The sequence below is a fragment of the Bos javanicus genome, chromosome 20 (genome assembly GCF_032452875.1).
Source record: "Bos javanicus breed banteng chromosome 20, ARS-OSU_banteng_1.0, whole genome shotgun sequence".
In the NCBI taxonomy this organism is placed as follows: Eukaryota; Metazoa; Chordata; class Mammalia; order Artiodactyla; family Bovidae; genus Bos; species Bos javanicus.
In genome coordinates, this window is record NC_083887.1 from 205,635 (window position 1) to 230,195 (window position 24,561).

The window sequence follows — 24,561 nt, forward strand, 5'->3', positions numbered from 1 at the left end:
TCTATATACCGACTATATCAATTAATATACTCCCAGGGACACGGTGGGTAAGGGATATGGAAACTTGGCAGCAAGCATTGGCTCAACAATGAAATCCTTCACCAGTTCTATTCTAATAATTTTTAACTCCCTGAAAAGCTCTATATTGTTAGAATGTCTTAAGCTTTCCGTGCCTCTCATGGTTGGGAGGCTGTAAACAATCACATGCTTAGTTGTAAGAGTCCGGATAAACCTGTCAGGCAAGTTAGAAAGCCATCTGAGGGGTTTGAATTGGAACACTCCTATTATGCCCAGGAGACTTATTAACTAGAGCTCTAAGTTGATTTCCTTCAAAGAAAGACAGTCGGGGATAGCCCCTGTTAATGTCAGAAGAGTTGGTAAAAGGCATGATATAATAAACAGTAGATAGACAGATTTTGGTACCGGGTAGATGCTCGAGCAGATCCAGGGAATCCCTCGAGTCCTGATCCGCCTTTGCCTGTCAGGTCTTCTCCGCATGACCTTTGTTATGGGTGGGATCTCCCGTGGTAGCTCCCGGCAATCATTCTTTGGCATTGCCCTTCTTTGGGATTGGAATGAAAACTGACTTCCCAGTCCTATGGCCATTGCTGAGCTTTCTAAATTTGTTGACATATTGAGTGCAACAGTTAAACAGCATCATCTTTTAGGATTTGAAATAGCTCAGCTGGAATTCCATCACCTCCACTAGCTTTCTTCATAGTAATGCTTCCTAAGGCCCACTTGACTTCACACTCCAGGATGTCTAGCTCTAGGTGAGTGATTATCTGGGTCATTAAGACTTTTCTTGTACAGTTCTTCTGTGCACTCTTGCCACTTCTTCTTAATATCTTCTGTTTCTGTTAGGTCCATACCACTTCTGTTCTTTATTGTGCCCATCTTTGCATGAAATGTTCCCTTGCTATCTCTGATTTTCTTGAACAGATCTCCAGTCTTTCTCATTCTATTGTTTTCCTCTATGTCTTTGCACTGTTCACTTAAGAAGCCTTTCTTATCTCTCCTTGCTATTCATTGGAACTGTGCATTCAGAGGGTATATCTTTTCTTTTCTCCCTTGCCTTTCACTTCTCTTTTCTCAGCTATTTGTAAGTCCTCCTCAGATAACCATTTGCCTTTTTGCATTTCTTTTCCTTGGGGATGGTTCTGATCACCACCTCCTATACAATGTTACAAATCTCCATCCATAGTTCTGGCACTCTATTAGATCTAATCCCTTGAATCTACTTGTCACTTCCATTGTATAATCATAAAGAATTTGATTTAGGTCATACCTTAATTGTCCAATGGTTTTCCCTACTTTCTTCAACTAAAGTCGGAATTTTCAATAAGGAGTTCATGATCTGAGCCACAGGCAGTTCCCAGTCTTGTTTTTGCTGGTTGTACAGAGCTTCTCCATCTTTGGCTGCAAAGAATATAATCAATCTTCTTTTGGTATTGATCATCTGGTGAAATTTATTGACTAATGCTATGGCCTATACATGATCAATTTTTGTACGTGTTCCATGTGTGCTTGAGAATAATGTGCACTCTCATTGCTGGGTGCCAAATTCAGCTTAACCCTGCTGTTCAAGCCCATATTTCACTGATTTTCTGTTTTCTTGAACTAGCAATACTTGAGAGAGGTGTTGAGATCTCTCACCATGGTGACAGTCTCATGCCTGAAAGTTTCATCACTTTTACATTTATCTTCTATTTAGCCATTTAATTACTTGCATATATATTTTAAACTGTGATTGTCTTCTTGGTTCACTTTATGGTTACATAATGAACTCATCCCCTCTGATGGCTTTTATAACTACATAAACTGAACCAATAACTTCCAGATGTTCAAGCTCGATTTAGAAAAGGCAGAAGAACCAGAGATCAAACTGCAAACATCTATTGGATCATGTAAAAAGCAAGAGAATTCCAGAAAAACATCTACTTCTGCTTTATTGACTATGCTAAATCCGTTGACTGTAAGGATCACAACAAACTGTGGAAAATGCAGACTACCTGACCTGCCTCCTAAGAAATCTGTATGCAGGTCAAGAAGCAACAGTTAGAACTGGACATGGAACCTGGACTGGCTCCAAATTGGGAAAGGAGTACATCAAGGCTGTATATTGTCACCTTGCCTATTTTACTTATATGCAGAGTACATCATGTGAAATGCCAGGCTGAATGAAGCAAAAGCTGGAATCAAGATTACCAGGAGAAATATCAATAACCTCAGATATACAGATGACACCACCCTTATGGCAGAAAGCAATGAGAAACTAAAGAGCCTTTTGATGAAAATGAAAGAGGAGAATGCAAAATCTGGCTTAAAACTCAACATTCAAAAAATGAAGATCATGGCATCTGGTCCCATCACTTCATGGTACATAGATGGGAAGTGACAGACTTTACTTTCTTGGGCTCCAAAATCACTGCAAACGGTAACTGCATGCATGAAATTAAAAGACGCTTGCTTCTTGGAAGAAAAACTATGACAAAACTAGACAGCATATTAAAAAGCAGAGACATTACTTTGCCAGCAAAGGACCGTCTAGACAAAGCTATGGTTTTTCCAGCAATGATGTATGGATATGAGAGTTGGACCATAAAGAAGGCCGAGCGCTGAAGAATTGATGCTTTTGAACTGTGGTGTTGGAAAAGACTCTTGAGAGTCGGAATGCAAGGAGATCAAACCAGTCAAATGTAAAGGAAATCAGTCCTGAATATTCATTGGAAGGTCATCACCTTCCAATGAGCTTCCACTGTAGCTGAAGCTCCAATACTTTGGCCACCTGATGTGAAGAACTGACTCATTGGAAAAAGACCCTGATGCTGGGAAAGATTGAAGGCGGGAGAAGGGGATGACAGAGGATGAGATGGTTTGGATGGCATCACCGACTCGATGGACATGACTTTCCACAAGCTCCAGTAATTGGTGAAGGACCGGGAAGCCACAAGTCAGATATGACTGAGCACCTGAATTGAAATGACTGAAGCTTTCTTTTGGTTAGTGTTTGCATTATTTATTTATTTATTTACTTACCCTTTTGATTTCAAACTGTCCAGATCCTTTTACTAACATCTTTTACAAAAAGCTTACTGGTTTTACTTTTTTTTTTTGCAGCACCCCATAACTAATAGTACCTTAGTTCCCTGACCGATGGTCAAACCACACACCTTGCAGTGGAAGTGCAGAGCCCTAACCACTGGGGTCTGCCAAGGAATTCTCGCTATTATTTCAGTTTCAAACCCAATCAATTTCCTTTAATTGGCAAACTTAGTCTGTTTATATTTGTTTAGGGAGATATTTATATTTTATCTGTGATTTTTCTAGAGTACTTATAGTTTTTCTATTTTGATTTCTCTTTGGATATTATAACCTAGTTATTTAAAATTTTTATTTGTATAAAACTCTGCTGCTTGCCCAACAGGATTTTTTTTTTTTTTTTTTAAAGCACTGTAATGGGATGAGAGACAGTTATGTTTTGGTTCTGCCAGGTACCTGTATGTGACATAGGACAGTCTGACTTCTCTGCACTTTATTCGTCCCTATAAAATCGTGAGCTTAAACCAACAGTCTGAAAGTCCTCCTAACTCTTGGATTCTCTATGCCCAAACTCGGCTCTTAGTGTATGAAAAGATTCTAGGACATCTCTAATCTGAATTTTGATGTTAGACTGCTTTTTTAAAAAAAAAATTTCCAGCTTTATTGAGTTATATCTGAGATGCAAGATAGCCTTCCTTTCTTCACAGCACTGGAAGATTTCAGATTAAAGTAGCATTATGGAAGAAACCCATGAAAACACAGTAATGAGTTTTCTTAAGTATCCAGAATTGGCTGAACTATAAATTTCATTGAGTCAGGAGAGGGAATAGGATATGTTGACATAGTGTGAGTGGTTATTTTTTTCTAAAAGCCATTAGGAACATTTGTGATTCATGGCAAAGGCTCAAAATATCCACATTAACAGGAGTTTGGAAGTTGATTCCAATCCTCATGGATGACTTTGAGTGGTTCAAAACTTCAAGGGGTGGGGAGGGGAAGTAACTGCCAGTGTGTATAAACACCATGTGTGGAAAGAAGAGAAACAGAAGTGGAGCCTGGAGATGGGACTAAATCACTCAACTCTCATGATAAAATGTTGATGCAGAGTTGCTTCTTATGGATGAGGAAAAAGTGGTTTCCTTAGATAGAATCTATTCCTAGTGATTACTCAAACCACAACCAAGCATTCAGAATTATTACCTAGTTGATAAAGCAGTGGCAGGGCTTGAGAAGACTGATTCCAACTTTAAAGAAATTTCACCGTGGGCTTCCCTGAAACTTCAGTTGGTAAAGAATCCACCTGCAAAGCAGGAGATCCTGGTTTGATTCCTGTGTCAGGAAGATCTGCTGAAGAAGGGATAGGCTACCCACTCCAGTATTCTTGGGCCTCCCTTGTGGCTCAGCTGGTAAAAAATCCGCCTGCAGTGTGGGAGACCTGGATTCAATCATTGGGTCGGGAAGATCCCCTGGAGAAGGGAAAGGCTACCTTCCTTCAGAATAGTCCAGTATTCTGGCCTGGAGAATTCCATGCACATGGAATTGCAAAGAGTCAGATTCGACTGAGCAACTTTCACTTTTCAGAGTGCTACCAAACTTCCGTTGTCTTATTTTAAGAAATTGCCAAGGCCAGCCCAACCTTCAGCAACCACCACACTGATCAGTCAGCAGCCATCAACATTGCAGCAAGACCCTCCACCAGCAGATTATGACTCAGTAAAGATGCAGATGACGATGGTTAGCATTTTTCAGCAATTAAGTATTCTAAAATTAAGGTATTCACACTTTTTTTTTTTTTTTGACATAATGCTACTGCACACGGCACTGGGGAAACAAAATTTATGTAACTTGCTGTGTTGCAGTTGCCTAGGAAGAACCTAAAATGTCTCTGAGGTCTGTGTAGTAGCTCTAGAAAGCCTTAGAGGTGGGAGGAATGGAGGACTGGGAAACGAAAAAAGGGTAAATACTGTACAAGCCCACTTACATGACAACTGTAGAGAAAATCAACTGAATCTAGTAACAGAGCAGATCAGTGGTTGGCAGGCAATGGGGTGGCAAAGGGACTGCCTAGGACAGAGGCCAAGAGAACTTTTTGGAATGATGGAAGTATCTTGGAGGGCTAGTTACGTGAGTACATAAACTTATCATATTCACTTAATTGTAAGAAGTGAAGTATTACTGTACTTCAGGAACTTCCCTGGTGGTCCAGGGAAGACTCTGCGTTCTAAATGGGAGAGGCCCAGTTGTAATCCCTGGTCAGGGAACCAGATCCCACATGTTGCAACTAAAGATCACACATGCTGGTATAGCCAAATAAACATTTATATACACACACACATATATATTATTGTACTTAAAACCATATCTCAATAAACTTGATTACAAAAAAGAGGTCAAAAACTAAACAAAAACCAGTAGTTTAAAATTCACTGAAATACATTTTTTGAGGTATTAAACAGTTGTCCTGAAAACCTGAAGAGGTGTCTAAGAAATCTGAAAACACAGGGGATCAGGACTCTTTATTAAAATTGTTAAAATACAGGAGTCAGGTTTTCTAAGTTTATTTTAGAAAACAAAACTTAAAAACTCCTATAACCAGAAGCATAGCAATATTTTAAAAGTTTATTAAGCTTTTTGCATAGGAGATTATCAAGACTTTTAGGTGCAGAAAAATTAACCATATTCAATACACAATACAAGCCTTTAAAGAACATGTCAACAGAAAAGAGATGTCTTCCTTTCAAAATGTATACAGCTATACATATAAAAGCCAACATAAGACCTTTCTTTCCCTCCTGGAATAAATTTATTTTGAATGAAACACTTAAAACTATGTATGTAGCCTTCAACTACAGATGATCTTTGTAGTTAATTTCAGTTAAAACCTTGTATTTAATTGAAGTAGAAATGTGGGAGTAAAATACCTAAAATAAAGAAACAAAAAGATAACATGGTAAATAACTTAGAGAATTTATTTGCAAAGTAGGAAATAAAAAGCATGATTTTAACATTTATTTAGAATATGAACAAAACTAGAAAAAGTTAAACTATAGAAAAGAAGGTAGAGAGTACTTAAGTTGGCCAATTAATACAACAAGCAAAACCCAAGTTTCCTTCATGCAGATAAGACTTAAGGAAAAGAAAAAGGGAATGTTTATAGAACAGATCACAACAAATATTTTAAATTTTTACATAAACTGTACATAAATGAAAAAATAAATTAGATGATTTACAAGAAATGTTTTATAGGTTACAATAGGCTATAACTTAGTTTATTATGAATAAAATTTGTAGCACATCATACATTTTTACATCACAGGTTCAGTGTTAGAATAATTTCAACATAACAGAGGTTAGACTTGGCAAGAACAATGCAATAGACAGAATAAGGCAACTGAAATGGAAATGGCTTGTATAATTAAACATATTCTAGGTATGATTCGACTCTGTAAGTGGACAGAATTAAGACAAGTACCATTCAACTTCAGTTAAAAAGTCAAATCACTATATCATTTCACTTTAGTTCAAATAAAAAGTCAGAGCACACAATGTATTTTTAAAAAATGACAAAACATCTTAACCTGACTTACATCCATATTCCATTAATTACATTTGGGACAAGGAGACCAGAATATGATGTTAGGTCTATATAGTTATCTTTTGTTTCTAAATGTTAACTAAAAAGGGCACCTCAGAAAAAAGCAGCAGATTTCAAAATGGCTTAAAACCTGTGCTGACTACCTACTTTGCTAGGAATGAGATCCATGATTCAGATACTATGTATAGCTAAAATAATCTCAGACGATCTGCATTACTGATGTACATTCCACAAATTATACAAAACTGAAATGTTTTCTCTGAAAGCTACTGAAAACTGTAAGCACTGCAATGTATGAAAGATGTTAATAGAAAAAAAAAAAAACAGCAAATCTTGAAACGTAGTTGCATATTTATACAATTCAAAATCTTGAATTTTAACTTTATTCACTCCTTTGAAAAATATATTCCTCATTAGTTCTTTAAACACAAAATTAACGGCAGCTACAGCAAAAAAAGACTGAAAATCTAAAAAGAGAGATAACCTCTTGACTACAGAAAGAGCCAGAATGTTAAGACTTAGGGGGTTTTCTTAAGGAAAAAAAAATTGACTTCCTCTCAAACACATCATTCAGTACCAATTGTAATACCTGAAGTCCCAAAATCAACTCACTGCTAAATTTATTAAGCTGGAAATGTCAGATACATGCCCAGTCTGATTATTCTCAGGTAATCCAAAAGATAAAGGTATTTTAGGTCTTTATCAGATTTGATGTAGATAACTATAATCCATTATATTTCAACTCACAGGTTATTAACATTGCGTTTTATAAATCCCACTATGAATTGTGTTTGACAAAAGCAATAAATAATTCTAGGAGGGGTTTATCCCACATCTGTATCCACTCAAAATGATCAAAAATCTGGTGGCTCAGATGGTAAAGAATCTGCCTACAATGCAGGAGACTTGGGTTTGATCCCTGGGTCGGGAAGATCCTCTGGAAAAGGGAATAACAGCCCACTCCAGTATGAATCCCATGGACAGAGAGGAGCCTAGTGGGCTATAGTCCAGGGGGTTGACACTAAAGAAAAGGATTACTGAAGAAAATCCCAAATGTATTTAACATTCAAACATCCATAAATTTAGTGGTATGTTTCTTTTTGTACAATGTAAAAGTTCTAATAATGCCCATATAATTTTGAAGTTAAAGCACAATAAAATCCTAGATAGCTTTACAGATTAAAGCACACACACACACACACATACACACGTTTATATATATATATATATATATATATATATATATATATATATAAAAACCCCTTGATAGTACTTTAAGGTGTATCTATTACTTGGCCATTACAGGCAATAACAAAACTAATACCATTCTGTTAGTGAGAATCCAAAAGTTACTATCTCTTAACAGATACAAATAAAACAAACTTTATAAAACATGATGCCACATAGCTGAACAATCTCAAATGCTTCCATGAATGGAGCAACTAACTATCTTTCTCAGGATCCTGATGATTATCCAGTCATTCCCCAGTGTTAACAAATTAAACCTTCATTTCACAAATAAGATAACATTCAAAGACGTTACATCAGCTCCTGGTGCTATTTCTAATACAATGCCAAGTTATGATCCCACACCCACTGAAGACACGAGATAGAGAACGCATTTAAACTTGTGGAAGTGGAACTCACTGAACATGTATATGTGTCTGACGTGTACCCCAATGTTCATCGCAGCACTGTTTATAATAGCCAGGGCATGGGAGCAACCTAGATGCCCATAAGCAGACAAATGGATAAGAAAGCTGTGGTACATACACACAATGGAGTATTACTCAGCCATTAAAAAGAATACATTTGAATCAGTTCTAATGAGGTGGATGAAACTGGAGCCGATTATACAGAGTGAAGTAAGCCAGAAAGAAAAACACCAATACACTATACTAACGCATATATATGGAATTTAGAAAGATGGTAATGATCACCCTGTATGTGAGACAGCAAAAGAGACACAGATGTAAAGAAGAGTCTTTTGGACTCTGTGGGATAAGGCGAGGGTGGGATGATTTGGGAGAATAGCATTTAAACATGTATATTACCATATGTGAAACAGATCGCCAGTCCAGGTTCAATGCATGAGACAGGGTGCTCAGGGCTGGTGCACTGGGATGACCCCGAGGGATGGGATGGGGAGGGAGGTGGGAGGTGGCATCAGGATGGGGGACACATGTACACCTGTGGTGGATTCAAGTCAATGTATGGCAAAAAACACCATAATATTGTAAAGTAATTAGCCTCCAATTACAATAAATTAAAACAAAATTATATGTCTGAAAAGATGGAGTGGTTTACTTTTCATGGAACCATTATTTTCAATAGATTATTAAAATATCTTTAAAAAAATTACTCATTTTTTGAGGCCTTTGCTAATCTTTTACTAGGCTCAGTAGAAATATAAAGCAACTGTCTCAAATACTGAAAACAGGCAGTAATATAGATAAAGCACATTACTTTCTGAGATTATTATCTCATGACAGAAACACAGTTGGCTGAATTCCTTCCATATTACAATAAAACACCCTAATCAACCTTATTGGGAAAATAGGACATCAGAGACATTTCATGAAAATCATGTTAAATTAAGGTCAAAAGTATTATTACAAAAATGCAGTACATTTCTAATATTTTGCTTATACATACCACAAAACAAATAAGTTAAATACAAAATAATACATACTCATTTTTCTAGTGATTATCCTTTATCGGTTTTTACATGGCTTTTAGAAGAGAAAAACTTTCTAAACCACTCTCAAATGCAACAGACTAAAAAGCATAAAGTGCTCAACAGAAAAAAAATAAACAAGATATAAAAAACTTTGCATATAATCAGCAGAGTGGTTATAAAGGACATTTGCAAACTATTGCCTCGCTAAGCTTTCCACCCAAGAATGTAATCTTAGAAATCAAGGCAAGATGTGGTGGACTGCTCTTAGAAGGCAAGAGTACCACTGAACATAGAAGAAACCTCTTCCCTCTGAGCTACATAATTTTTCTTACAGAAATGGTCTTTTAGGAACTGGTACTTAAAGTACAACAAACACATTTGCACGCAAAGGTAAAAAAATTCAGGAATCTTTATAAAGTCTAACATTTGGCAAACAATCTGAACCTCTAGAAGGACTGTCAAGACACCACATGTATCACTGGCGATGGCACTAACTTTATCTAAACTAACAGTCCACCTATTTAAACTACAGCAGCTGAGTAGGGGACACCCATGTCAAGAAACAAGGAGGTCTACAAGTACGCTGTCTTGGGAGAAGTTAGGGTGTAGAACAGAAGGCCATTAATTCTCCAAGTCGAGTTAAAAGGTAATCTTCTATGGGAAGGGATGGTGGTAGTGGTGGTGGAAGGTTCAAGACCTTGTGCTCTTCACGCAGCCCCAAAACAAGCTGGCAGTGCCCCCTGCATTTGAAAATGTTACTGCCGGGGTTTAAAAACGAAAATCAAAGACAAAGTTATAAACACGATTCTCTTTGTGTGTACGGAACTCAATGAAGAACTAAAAGGGTCTGTTTTCAGTTCTTTAGAATTGGCTTCTCAAAGTTCAGTTAGACAAGATGTCAGGGGTGGCGGGGGGAGTTTAAGACACTGGAATCATCACATTTACTTCAGTGAAGGAAATACATATTTTGACAGACTGATGAGGATGGCAGGCATGTGTCTTGGGTAATTTTATTAGTATCATTAGAAGACTGATACATACTATAATGAGATGGCAGGATACAATGTAAGATAATTTTTGGAATGGTCAGAAATACAGCCTGAGTAAAATAAACTAGGCCAAACAAGGTACTTCTTTTCCCTCTTTTTGTTTTTTAAAAATTAGGTTCCCATATTCATAGTTCTAAGAGCTAGTTCCAGAAACTACACTAGTACAATAACCACTACTCAAATGTGGTTACTGAAAACTTGAAATAGGTTAAACTGAGTTGTGCTATAAGTGTGAAGTATATGCTGACTTTGAAGACTAAGTAGCAACAATCCTTTAAAAAACTCCTAGGTAACTTTTTAAATGTATTACATGTTGAAATGGTAACATACACTGCATTAAATAAAAATGTTTAATTTAAAAGAATCTCATCTGTTTCTTTTTATTTTTTAAATGTGTCTACTAGACATTGATTTCTCATATTGATTTCTATTAGCACTGTTCAAGTACTTAGGAGCTCTGCAGCATTAAGTTGACTGGGATTAGAACCAAACCTATTTACCACTGTAGGCTTACAAGCATTTTCTTGGGATTGTAATAAAAAACTAGAATCTTGGCAGCCTTCATCACAACTCTATGTTCTTATTAGAAATACTTATTAGTTATTCCAGTCATTCTAGACTATACAAGAGAAAAGCCAAGTCGTTCACTTTATATGCATTTTAAAAGGCAGAGCTTCAGGTTCAAAAGACAAAAAGTATGAATCATAGTCCCAAATTAACCAAAGTATTGATCAAATTAAATTTTATATACTTTTACCATTCCGTTTCTTTTAAAGACAGCCCCAAACCTGTAACTGCTAACATACGATTTGTCACAAGTGTAAAACTTAAAGCTATCATTTTAAAGCAAAATATTTTTGTACAGATACCCAAATCACAAAATTCTAAAATAAACAGATAGCTTTTGGCTGAAATATCTAGTCACAAAATGGAAACATTTAAGCAGAAAATGTTTAATCATTATAGATTTTCAAAATGACCACTGACTGAAATGAATTCAAAGTTCCAAACATTCTAAATTCTAAAAAATTACATTCACATGCTTTCCCCTCTGAACATTACTCTTATTCATATGTTCATGTCTACAGAGAAAGAAAAACTGAATTTTAAGTATTTGAATGCAAAACTTGAGAAATATTTTTATCAAGCAGCTCTTGAGAGTCAACTGAAAATTGTTCTTTATGGAGCAAAACTGTACTGTAAAAACACACTGTAACATTTCTTCCTTTCTGTAAACAAGTTTTAAACTCTTCAAAGTACATCCAGATTTTCAAAATACATCCAGATTACATCCAGATGTAATTTAAGGAAGTGAATTATTTTTTCCTAATTTCCCCAAGTCTTTCAACTACCTAAAATCAGCACTAACAGTCTCAGAAAACTTCGCTGAACTATTATTGGATCTCCAAAACGTTACTGCAAAAGTAAACATCTGAAAAAATTTATAGCATTATTTAAAAATGACTTCAAAATATAGAATTCCAAGGCAAATGGATATACAAATTTTGGAACTATGTTTTTATTACCAGAATATACAATGATCCTTTCATAATTCTGCAATACTGCCTCAGATTCCCAGTTTCAAAACCATTGACCTTTAGATTTCCTTAACATCCATTTAGAATAAATGATTTTGTTGCTGCTCATAAAAGAAGAAAGTCTTTAGCTTTGATGCTTCAGACGTAAGTAAACAGAAATGGCTAACTCTGGGCCTAAGATAGATGTGGTGTAGAAAGAGCACAGAACCCTACCAATACACGTAAACTAACTACGCCCCATTTGAAGCATTCTGGAACCTCAACGAACAGATTTTCAAGTAAGTAATTAAGCCTCCAATTAAAAATCATTTTTAAATGTACTGATAAACATATAAATGTACTGATAATCAAAATACAAAAAATGCAGTATCGCCAATTATGTGGTGATTTCCTAGGGTTCACTCTGAAATTCCAGGTAATGTTTAACAATAGTATTTCTATTAAATTATGGCATTTGAAAGAGCTTATACTTCTGGGGGTAGATCACATAAACACACTTTTTGGGAGAAGATATGTTTGGAAAACAATAATGAATAATTAATATTTCTTTAACATTTCTAAAATCACATAAAAACGATCATTTCTAATTGCCATTTCAGTAAGATTCCACACAGGGTATGTTACTATCCATGTATTAGTAACCAAAACACACACAGAACAGATTTGTAACAAATATTCAGAATCAATTATTTTCATGAGTGAAACATTTCTGAGACTTTAAGATTCATGTTTGAACATACAGTACTGCAATGCTGGCTACATAAAATAAATAGAAAGTCTTTTTGAGAGGAAGCTCAATCATCAGAGGCTGTATTGCATTTAAGGATTTAACACTGGCTATATACAGAAAGAAAAGCAATCCAATTAGAAATATTTCATGTTACTGGAGCTCTCTTTTTAACATGGCAACGTTTAGCAGCTTACCATTCTGACACTTAAAAATCAACAGGAAGAGTGCTACTCTTTTATCCTTTGGTTCCCAGTGAAAAATAACTCAGTAATAATGCCTCTGGTTTTCAGATCCTCTTGAATGACATTAGCAGAGATAAACCTGATACTTTAGCTGAAATTTGGCAGACCAAGAAGTGCACCGACTGCTCCAAAATATCCCTGTATAATTTAAAAACAATTATTCATGTAGTGCAGCTTTAAATTAGCATGTACTATTAACCGTTATTATAAACACATATTTGGTATAATCTATTTAAGAACATCAATTCAGAAAGGATGGCTTCCTCGGGGTGTGAAGAAAGGTAGTGGCTATAATGCAAGGAACAAGGGGTTTTAAGCAAAGGTGTATGTTCTGTTATCCTGAAGATTTCAAGGGCATTTATGACAGTAATCAAACATCTTAACAGCTGACAGGCAGCTGGATGGATGCTTGGGATAAAAGAACAGACAACTTATTTTTTTTAAAGCTTATTTACTGGCTGCTGCTCCACAGCTTGTGGGATCCCAGTTCCTGTAGCAAACCCGTGCCTGTAGCAATGGAAGCTCAGAAGCCTAACCACTGAACCACCAGGGAATTCCCTAACTTTCTAACAAATGTTTATACACTTAAAGAAAAAAAATAAAGAAAAAAAAAGAAGAAAGCTACCAATCTGTTATCAGCTACTGAAAAAAATTTTTTCTTAAAGCCTGTATTCTCAAGATATAGACCTCTGAAATATATAAACAGTGACTTCTAGTTATTAAAGCTTCCTGGACTATTATGGCAATTCTGTGCTCTCCTTGCTTTTCCTGAACAAAGTTCCTGGGGCTCTGCTTGCCAACAGCACAGGGCATGCCAGGTGGACCTGCACAGGAGTGCCCGTTCTCACGTGTACAGCAAGAGCTACGGCAACAACACATGGGAGCTCGTGAGAGCAGAACAGACACTCAGAATCTGTATTATGAAGATGATTAATAAAGTATCTAACTGATCAGAAACAAACCAATTCAAGGTACATTTACATAATTCAAAACATTTTGTGAACTGGTATTTGGCCAGGTCAGAAAGTAACTGGGTATAGTGAAAGAAAAAAAAAAAAAATCTTAAAGAATGAACTCCAAAAATGTCAACAGTGGTTGAGGTTACCTCTGGAGGTAGGGGTGAGGTTGTGGTAGGAGGAATAAAGAGATTTTCATTACTAAATTATATATGTATTTTTACTGTTCATATTTAACATTTGTTCTCTCAGGGAGAAAAAAACAAAACAATGTAACAAATCCACTAAGTATAAAAGCAGTCCCAGAATTTAATGAGCTCACAGATCTGACACTGCCCTCTCTTGGTCAGAACTGTGACATTCTCATCCTAAAGGGAAGCCTGCAAGGTGTCAGTGACCCCCACCCCCGAACGCAACTGAAGTGCGGGAACCATACACTATTCAGGTAAATCACATTTTTATACTTTACTTTAAAAGTACCAGGCAAAGAACAATATATGAAACCTGTATACAAAAGCATGCTATTAAAATTCACAAAACTTGGTTTTTCCTATCGTACCTCATGCTCCAGAAATAACGCTTTCAGTTGACCTTTTGACCAATAGTCCAGTGCATATGCCAAAAGTTTCATTGAGAGAGTATTGACACGCAAAAAGTTTCCAACAAAGACAACTCTGTTTATTTTCTAAAAGAAAAGAAGGAAAATAACTTGAAAAAAGAATTATCAGGTAGATTTTACAATACAATACAGATGAGTATTTACATCTATAAACAATTACTACCTTTTATTAGTGCCTTCTACATTCCTGCTATATGCCTTCATCATCCTGAACACTTAAAAAATTATTTCAGGACAAGTCACTACACTTGTCAAAATTCACAGAATATACACTAAGAGTGACCTCAGAAGTGAACTATGGACTCTCAGTGAGGTTCACCAACTGCAACAAACGGACCAAACTGGGCTGGACACTGAGAGCGGGGGAGGCCGTGCATCTGCGGGGTCAAGGCTGCACGCAAACTCTGGGCTTTCCACTCGGTTTTGCTGTGAACCTAAACCTGCTCTAAAAACTAAAGCCTAATCAAAACAGAAATGGTTTAGAAAGTCTCTAGGTAAATGATCTAGAGACAGACTTGTTATTGAAAATGGCTATAAATAATACATCTAGCAAAGAAAGTAATTTGGAGAAACATTACTGATGAGACAAAAGGAGACAAACCAAAGAAAGTATTTCAGAGGTGTTTAATTTTTTAAAAAAGCTGTAAACTGGTCAGCATGTTGCAGCTTATGCTCAGCAATAATATGAGAACTTTATCTTTAGCACTGGAGATAACACGGACTGGAATTCTGGCATAGCCATCCAATTCCCAGGGTTCCAGCATTCTCTGTACCCGGCCTAACCCATCAAGTCACTCTTTAATTTGGTTCCTTAGGTACCTCTAAGATTAGAAAATCACTGATGGAGAAAGCAATGTTTGAATTTCCAGAAAATCTGTATCTACTGTCACAATAATAGAGTATACATTTTTGCATACTGAATTTGTGAATAGTGAAAACTATGCCCTTGACTGGCTTCCCCAATGGCTCAGTACAGTCTCTATACAGTCAGCAAAAACAAGACCAGGAAATGACTGTGGCTCAGATCATGAACTCCTTATTGCCAAATTCAGACTTAAATTGAAGAAAGTAGGGAAAACCACTAGACCATTCAGGTATGACCTAAATCAAATCCCTTATGATTATACTGTAGAAGTGAAAAATAGATATAAGAGACTAGATCTGATAGACAGACTGCCTGATGAACTATAGATGGAGGTTCATGACACTGTACAGGAGACAGGGATCAGATCATCCCCAAGAAATAGAAATGCAAAAAAGCAAAATGGCTATCTGAGGAGGCCTTACAAATAGCTGTGAAAAGAAGCGAAGCGAAAAGCAAAAGACAAAAGGAAAGATATACCCATTTGAATGCAGAGTTCCAAAGAATAGCAAGGAGATAAGAAAACCTTCCTCAGTGATCAGTGCAAAGAACTGATCAGAAGAAAACAATAGAATGGGCAAACTAGAGATCTCTTCAAAAAAATTAGAGATATCAAGGGAACATTTCATGCAAAGATGGGCTCAAGAAAGGACAGAAATGGTATGGACCTAACAGAAGCAGAAGATATTAAGAAGAGGTGGCAAGAATACACAGAACTGTACAAAAAGATCTTCATGACCCAGAAAATCACAATAGTATGATCACTCACCTAGAGCCAGACATCCTGGAATGTGAAGTCAAGTGGGCCTAATGAACCATCACTACAAACAAACCTAGTGGAGGTGATGGAATTCCAGTGGAGCTATTTCAAATCCTAAAAGATGATGCTGTGAAAGTGCTGCACTCAATATGCCAGCAAATCTAGAAAACTCAGCAGTGGCCAGAAGACTGGAAAAGGTCAGTTTTCATTCCAATCCCTAAGAAAGGCAATGCCAAAGAATGCTCAAACTACCGGACAGTAGCACTCATCTCACACGCTAGTAAAGTAATGCTCAAAATTCTCCAAGCCAGGCTTCAACAATACGTGAACTGTGAACTTCCAGATGTTCAAGCTGGATTCAGAAAAGGCAGAGGAACCACAGATCAAATTGCCAACATCCAATAGATCATTGAAAAAGCACGAGAGTTCCAGAAAAACATCTATTTCTGCTTTATTGACTATGCCAAAGCCTTTGACTGTGTGATCACAATCAACTGTGGAAAATTCTGAAAGAGATGGGAATATCAGACCACCTGACCTGCTTCTTGAGAAACGTATATGCAGGTCAGGAAGCAACAGTTAGAACTGGACATGGAACAACAGACTGGTTCCAAATAGGTAAAGGAGCTCGTCAAGGCTGTATATTGTCACCCTGCTTATTTAACTTGTTTGCAGAGTACACCGTAAGAAATCCTGGGCTGAAGAAGCACAAGGTGGAATCAACATGGCCGGGAGAAATATTAATAACCTCAGATATGCAGATGACACCACCCTTACGGCAGAAAGTGAAGAAGAACTAAAGAACCTCTTGATGAAAGTGAAAGAGGAGAGTGAAAATGTTGGCTTAAAGCTCAACATTCAGAAAATTAAGATCATGGCATCCAGTCGCATAACTTCATGGCGAAACAGTGGCTGACTTTATTTTTGGGGGCTCCAAAAATCACTGCAGATGGTGATTGCAGCCATGAAATTAAAAGACACTCATTCCTTGGAAGGAAAGTTATGACCAACCTAGACAGCATATTCAAAAGCAGAGACATTACTTTGCCAACAAAGCTTCGTCTAGTCAAGGCTATGGTTTTTCCAGTGGTCATGTATGAATGTGAGAGTTGTGCTATACAGAAAGCTGAGCGCCAAAGAATTGATGCTTTTAAACCGTGGTTTTGGAGAAGACTCTTGAGAGTCCCTTGAACTGCAAGGAGATCCAACCAGTCCATCCTAAAGGAGCTCAGTCCTGAGTGTTCATTGGAAGGACTGATGTCGAAGCTGAAACTCCAATACTTTGGCCACCTGATACGAAGAACTGACTCAATGGAAAAGACCCTGATGCTAGGAAAGATTGAGGGCAGGAGGAGAAGGGGACGACAGAGGATGAGATGGCTGGATGGCATCACCGACTCAATGGAGATGAGTGTGAGTAAACTCCAGGAGTCGGTGATGGACAGGGAGGTGTGGTATGCCACAGTCCACGGGGTCACAAAGAGTCGGACACGACTAAGCGACTGAACTGAACTCAGTAGTAAAGTGGTAAATGGCTCAGTGGTAAAGAATCTGCCTATAATGCAGGAGATGAGGGTTTAAGCCCTGGGTCAGAAATGGCAACCCACTCCAATATTCTTGCCTGAAAATCCCATGGACAGAGGAGCTGGTGGGCTATAGGCCATGGGGTCACAGGAGTTGGATGTAACAGAGCAACTAAACACAGTATTTCGGAACCTGTGACTTGGTGTCTTGTGGTGTATGGCCTTAATTACTGTTAATTCGTCAGTAAAAATGGACCTGTAAGAGCTAATAAAAAAGGTCCCAGATTACTGTCAGCCCCTCAAAGTGAAATATTTCCCAACTTTAGGTTAAAACACCTGCTAGTAGCTCCCTCAACTAACTTACTACACTGTTATAAAGAAACTTAAAAGACAGAATTCTGATTTTAAATTTGGAATAATTCAGAGCATTAATTCAAGCTTTTGCATAGTTGTTCTCTCTCTTGGAGCCTCCCTATCCCCCAAGATCTGCACCCATGATTCTCTCACCTTATTCAAATCTTTGCCTAAGAGTCACATTTTCAACAAAGGCTTCCTTTAACTACCTAATTACTTAATTTGTCCTCTGCCAATCTTTGGTCTACTCACAATTCTGTTTAATTTGTTTAATTTTCTCTCTCTCTTTTTTTTTTTGCTGCACCTGGCATATAGGATCTTAGTTCCCTGACCAGGGATTGAACCCACACTCCCTGCAATGGAAGCTCAGAGTCTTAACTACCTAACCCGCCAGGAAAGTCCGTAATTTTCCCTTTTTAAAAAATAGCATTTCCTACCTAATACTAAACAATTTACTTATTTACTGTATCACTAGAACAGCTGTAAGCTTCACAAAGTCAGGGATTTTTGTTTTCTTCACTAATTTACCTCAAGTGCCCAGAATAATACCTGGCAAATGATACTCTGCAAATATTTATTCAATGAATAAACGAAAGAGTGAACAAATGAAGAAGTCCTTCATAAAGTACAATTTCCAACTATATTTACAACAACTAAATGGGCACATATACCTACTACATGAAGGCAGAACTGTACGATCTTCTTTAACAAACATAACCAATTATGAGGTAAACCCAGCAGTACATGCTTTCTGTACGTGTCCACCACTCAAATGTCATGTGCAGAGCAGCCTCAGCGCCTTCATAGCCCTGTACAATGCTGCTTGATCCATATGCAACAAGGCAGCACTGTAAAGAAGCCGAGGGCAGCAAGGAACCTCCAAGTTCTCATCAAGTGCAACATTAACAGGAAGAAAAAACACAAAGCACCCACACTTTCAGGATTTAGTTACCTCAAAATGTTTTACTGTTTAGGGGGAATCTCTCTTTTACGATTTCAAGATATTTAGGCCAAACATTTCCGAAAAGGTTGCTGGATAAATGTAAATATCTCTTTGTCCTAATTTCCGATTTGAATGATCTGCTCCTTTAAATGAAGTATCACAGTTGGGCAGGTAACATATATATTAGTGTACCTTGGGATTTAATGGATTAAGAGATCTAAATCCTAGAGGCCTCCTTAAGAATCCTGCTACATGTACAGAAAACCCCAACTCACATTTTTCATGTAATTAAAAAAACTTACCTCATTAACAGCACACATTCGTGCTATAGAACCAATGTTATTGGTGATAGTAACTAAAGTAGCTCTTGCTAGATCTTCTTTACTAACAGATTCTCGCTTCTCCTTATAAATCATATTCCCAAAACTGCAGAGAAATGAAAAACAAAATCAAATCTGCTGATTAACAAGCAACAGCTCATACATTTTGGAACTACAGCCTACAGATAAATCTACACATGTGCAAAATAAGGTATACATGTACAAAGTTACTTAATGACCCAAGGACCTGCACATAGCAGACACTGGGAACAACCCAAACATACATCAAACTGATCGTCACACAATGAAACACCATGAAGCTATTCATGAAAGAGAGAGAAGAAGGAGGGGACGCAGAAAAGGGAGGACAAAGAGGAAGACGGAGGTGGAAAAAGAGAGAGAGAGGTAAGGGAGCAGGCAAACAGACTAGGAAATAATGCTGTTCCAGACGACACAACCACCCCTCTTATCCATGAAGGACTGGCTCCAGGACCCTCCTTGGACACCAACATCAATAGATGCTCAGGTCCCTTGTACAAAATGATGTAGTATTTCCATATAACCTATATATATATATATATATACACATCATCTCCATATTACTTAATACAATATAAGCACTATGTAAATAGCTGCCCAGGCACAGCAGATTCAAATTTTGCTTTTGCAACTTTCGGGACATATTTTTAATCTGAGGATGGCTGATTGTGTAGGTGCAGGACCATGGTAAGGGGAGTGAACTGTATACTGTATGCTATAAAATGCTATATAATGGCATTTTAACGTTATCTTCTAAAAGTTACCTTTTAGAAGAGGAGGATAAGGATATGTATTTGTATTTGCATAGAGAAACACTAGACGGATACTCAAGAATGAATAGAAGTTTCCTACAACGCACTGAGGGGAGACTTCGTAATGTAAATTTAATTTTGAAATCACACAGATATTCAAAACTTATAAATGAACTGGGTAAAAGGAAGCCCCCTTACAACTTCCTGATACACTGCTTTCTAAAACCTAAGTAAGCAAGCTTAATTACAGTGTAAATGTTAAATTTACCTAGATGCCACGGCCCAGCCAGGCAGACCAAATCTTTCATAATCTCCCCCGTAAATATCACGGACGAGTTTGTCAGCTTGCGTGCTGTCACCTTTCGATGCCATTTCAAGAGCCTCTTCAAAACTTTCACAGCCAGTCAACAAGCTACATAAACCCAGAAAGGTACCCCCTCCAAGGCTAAAGAAAACAAACAAAATGTGGTAAGTTGCATTTACACACTGCATTCTTTCTCCAATGTAAAAGGATGGAGCACTCACTTATTCAGTTAAACACATGAATAGAAAACATTTACTAAACCTAAGAAAAATGCAAAGCAAAACCAAACTTATCAGATCAAAGAATAAACCAAAGGAAAAAAATCCTGTTGTGGAAACAACATGACACGGGAGACCTTCTGTGTCTCATGTCTTCACCTGGTACTGCACACTGTAACTGCTGAAAACGCGCGTCATTGTGTGCGTGAAAAACGAGTGTTTAAACAAAAGTTAGCACCACACAAATTAAAAGGAAAATTGTAACTCTAAGTCAACACATAAACATTTACATGACTCTGAAATGAATACAGTGAGATCATTTACAGACAGAAATTAACTTGGTTTTAATACTCTTTGAATATGCTCATAAAATGAAATCATGTTTCTCTAATCCTTAAAATCAAAACCTTTGCTCCTTTAATCTCACCTGAATTTCTAACAGATTCTACTCCTGAATCACTGTTGGAATCTAGTTAACAGACTGAATTTCTATCTTTTTGAATTGACTTAAGTAGGTAATACTTCCCTGTAATTCTCTGGCATAGAGTTACAATGGAGGTAGATTTTCAGTCACCATAGAAATAGAATACTAATTAAATTTAAGTACCATTCAAATAGGTGTACTATATTGAAATTACAAGTTTTTCTGGGGACTTCCCTGGCAGTCAAGTGGTTAAGACTCTGTGCTGCCAAAGCAGGGGCCGTGGGTTTGTTCCCTGGTCTAGGAGCTAAGATTTCACGTTACACCAAGAGGCCAAAAAATAAAGTGTTTTCCACTCCCACACCCTCGCTGCCACAAAACAACCTAATTTAAGAATCCTAAAATCTATCTTCGTCAAGTTTCCTTAAAAGTTGATGAAGTACATATTAGAATCATAAGGTAAATTTAAAAATCTCATTTCACATCTATATTTCAGGTATTATAGAAAAAAAGAAAGTTGCTCAGTCATGTCTGACTCTGTGACCCTGTGGACTGTACCCTACCAGGCTCCTCTGTCCATGGAATTCTCCAGCAAAGAATACTGAAGTGGGTAGCCATTCCCTTCTCCAGGGGATTTTTCCCAACCCAGGGATTGAACTGGTTCTTCTAAATTGCATTGCAGGCGGATTCTTTACTATCTGAGCCACCAGGTAAGAACTCATGTTAAATTCATCCTATTGAATTAATTACAAGGTTGCTAAATACTTCAACTTAAAAAAAAAAAACACTATTATTTTCGGCAACACCACAGAGGGGACGGCGGGGTCCACTCTCCAGTTGTGGCACACAGGCTGTTCACAGTGCTGGCTTCTCCTGATGCGGGGCACCAGCTCTAGTGCGCAGGCTTCGGCAACTGTGGCTCCCAAGCTCTAGAGCACAGGTTCAATAATGTGGTGCATGGGCTTAGTTGCTCAGCAGTATGTGGGATTTTCCCAGATCAGGGATCAAACCCACGTTTCCTGCATTGGCAGGTGGATTCTTTACCACAGAGCCATCAGGGAAACCCCAAATACTCTGCACTTTATTATGAATCAAATAGCAGGTGGTAAGCTTTAGACTTAAATATATCTATATAAAAATGAGAAAAATGTTTTGGAAAATGGAAGTATTATTGGAATCATTCCAGATAAAAATTCATGCTTCATTACGGAAATTTTAATGACAACTGACACTAACCAATACAAACATTTCATGATTTTAGTTTGAGTCTACACACATGCCTTATAAAACAGTACTATCTGCAACACTACAACTTTTACTCTACATTTCTAGCTATTGCATAATACACTTTTTCTGATGAAGCTACCATATAGATAGATAGATAAATTTCACAATTTCTAAGAATAAAACAATATGAATGCTGCTCTAAGAACAAAAATGCTACCACCTTGTTCCGGTTACTCGTTTATAGTTGTCTTTGGAATGGACTGCTAAAATACTGACTCCCGAACCAATGTTCACTACCAGGAGCGGATAGGGATCGTCCAGGTTAAAAGGCATCTTTTGGCACCTCTCAGGTTCTGAGGCATTAGCAAAATAATAGCACTCTGCTTGTCCATTGAAACTGACAGAGTCTATGTACAGCAAGCCCTTCACAAGGCAGTCAAGTTCATCCAGTTTGTGCAGGTGGAGGTTTCCAATCTGTAAACAAACCCCAAAACAAGTTTTATAAAGTGAACAAAGAACAGCACTCAAAATACTTAAGTATATAATTTTCATGTACTTCACAAAACTTCAAAACCAGCTACAACCCCTGCATTTTTACTTGCTTTCTTTTGTAAGAGATTTTGAAGCCCCAAAATCTCTTAGGGGCTTCATTTAGTCCAGTGGTTCTCAGGAGTGGTAGTATTACTTCTAGAGGCATTCTGAAAACCTGTCGGGACATTTTAGTTTTCATCAAGATGGGGAGGAGGGAAGAATCAAACTAACATTTAGTGGGCAGGGACTTGGGTGGGGTACCAGATATCTGGAGTGGGCGGGCAGTTGTGCAAAACAAAGAATTAACCCTTTTTCTGCATTATCTTTGAACATTCTGACAGATATTTTTGTTCAGACAGTAGTAGGAAAATGTTTTTAATAACCTGAGCCTATGTAAACAAGTGTTTTATCTATCTATGTGTATAAATACAAGGTATTTTTTACACGGTTTTAAATACATCCTAAATTTACAAGGAATGCAACCGTCATATAAACTAAGAAGTGTTGCACTTTTGTTTGGAACTTTATCTTGTGTAATATCACAATAGCAACACCACTTACATATTTGATTCTCCAATAAAATTTACTGTATCGATCTAGCATGTGTGGCTTTAGAAATTAAGATCTATGTACACATGTAAGTGGGTGCTCAGGTGCTCAGTCCTGTCCGACTCTTTGTGATGCCACAGACTACAACCCGCCAGGCTCCTCTATCCAGGGAATTTTCCAGGTGAGAATACTGGAGTCGGTGGCCATTACCTTCTCCAAGAGATCTTCCCGAACCAGGGATCAAACCTGTGTCTTCTGCGTCTCCTGCACTGGCAGGATTCTTTACCACTGAGCCACCTGGAAAGCCCTAATCTATGTCCATACAAGCATCTAAATCTAACTACTTCATTATGCCCTCCCGTGTGACCCTACCAGAGAATCTACCTACTTCTACTTACCGATATACAAAATTAATCAGTTATACCTTAATTTCCTATGTTTATATTATAGTTTCAGTACTAATGTGAAATTATTAAATTCATTTTTGGTTAGTAAAGAGTAGATTATATTTGCTATAAAAGATCTGAGCTTTGATAATGCTTTCCCATTCTCTAAGGACTTATGAGGTATCACTCCTGAGGATACTTATCAGGTATCCTCCTTGAGTTCCCATGGCATCTCTTTTCATAGCAATAGTATTAATCATAATGCACTGTACTTCTATTTGTAATTCACTTAACCATGTGGTCTAGGAAACTGTACTCTTTGACAGCCTAGTCTGTGTCTTATTCCTAGCTGAGTTCTCAGTGTCTAGCACAATAACCTAATAAATACTACATGCTCAAATATTAACTTAATAAATGACTGAACACCAACAAAAACAAATATTATAAAACCTCATCACTAGAAAATACTTATATTTCTTTTAAGAAAAATTAGAACTCTCCAATTTGAATACCAGTATTTCCAATGGCTTGACAAGAGGTGGCTTCAAGGACACTCCTTTTGGCAAGAACACTGGCAACCATTAAGTATCACACATCCAAACAAACTGGTTTCAAATTCATGTAATTTATGGTCAGATTACTCAATAAACTGAATACAAATCAGTACTACTCATCATTTTTTTTTACTAAAAAAAAAAATTTTTTAGTAAAAATTTATAGACTTTTAAGCTACCCCAAATTACAAGGTATTCACTTCTGTGAGCCATATAAGTGATCATTTATGCTCTATTAATAGATTTTTCTTACATGACTTTGAGAAATTCACAGGCATATTTAAATAGTCCTCTTTCACTTTTCACTTTCATGCATTGGAGAAGGAAATGGCAACCTACTCCAGTGTTCTTGACTGGAGAATCCCAG

At 37.2% G+C, this 24,561-nt stretch overlaps 1 protein-coding gene across 1 annotated transcript in view; it reads right to left on the reverse strand.

Annotated features, from left to right (window-relative positions):
* Positions 1-5,647: 5,647 nt before the first annotated feature.
* PANK3 (pantothenate kinase 3) overlaps positions 5,648-24,561 on the reverse strand; it is a 28,033-nt gene continuing 9,119 nt past the window's right edge. Inside the window, exons 3-7 of the mRNA XM_061393165.1 lie at positions 22,395-22,648; positions 20,273-20,449; positions 19,196-19,319; positions 14,392-14,517; positions 5,648-13,014 (exon numbers count right to left, since the gene is read on the reverse strand). Coding sequence (XP_061249149.1) covers positions 12,964-13,014; positions 14,392-14,517; positions 19,196-19,319; positions 20,273-20,449; positions 22,395-22,648 — 732 coding nt within the window. The 3' untranslated portion in view covers positions 5,648-12,963. The remainder of the gene's footprint in view (positions 13,015-14,391; positions 14,518-19,195; positions 19,320-20,272; positions 20,450-22,394; positions 22,649-24,561) is intronic.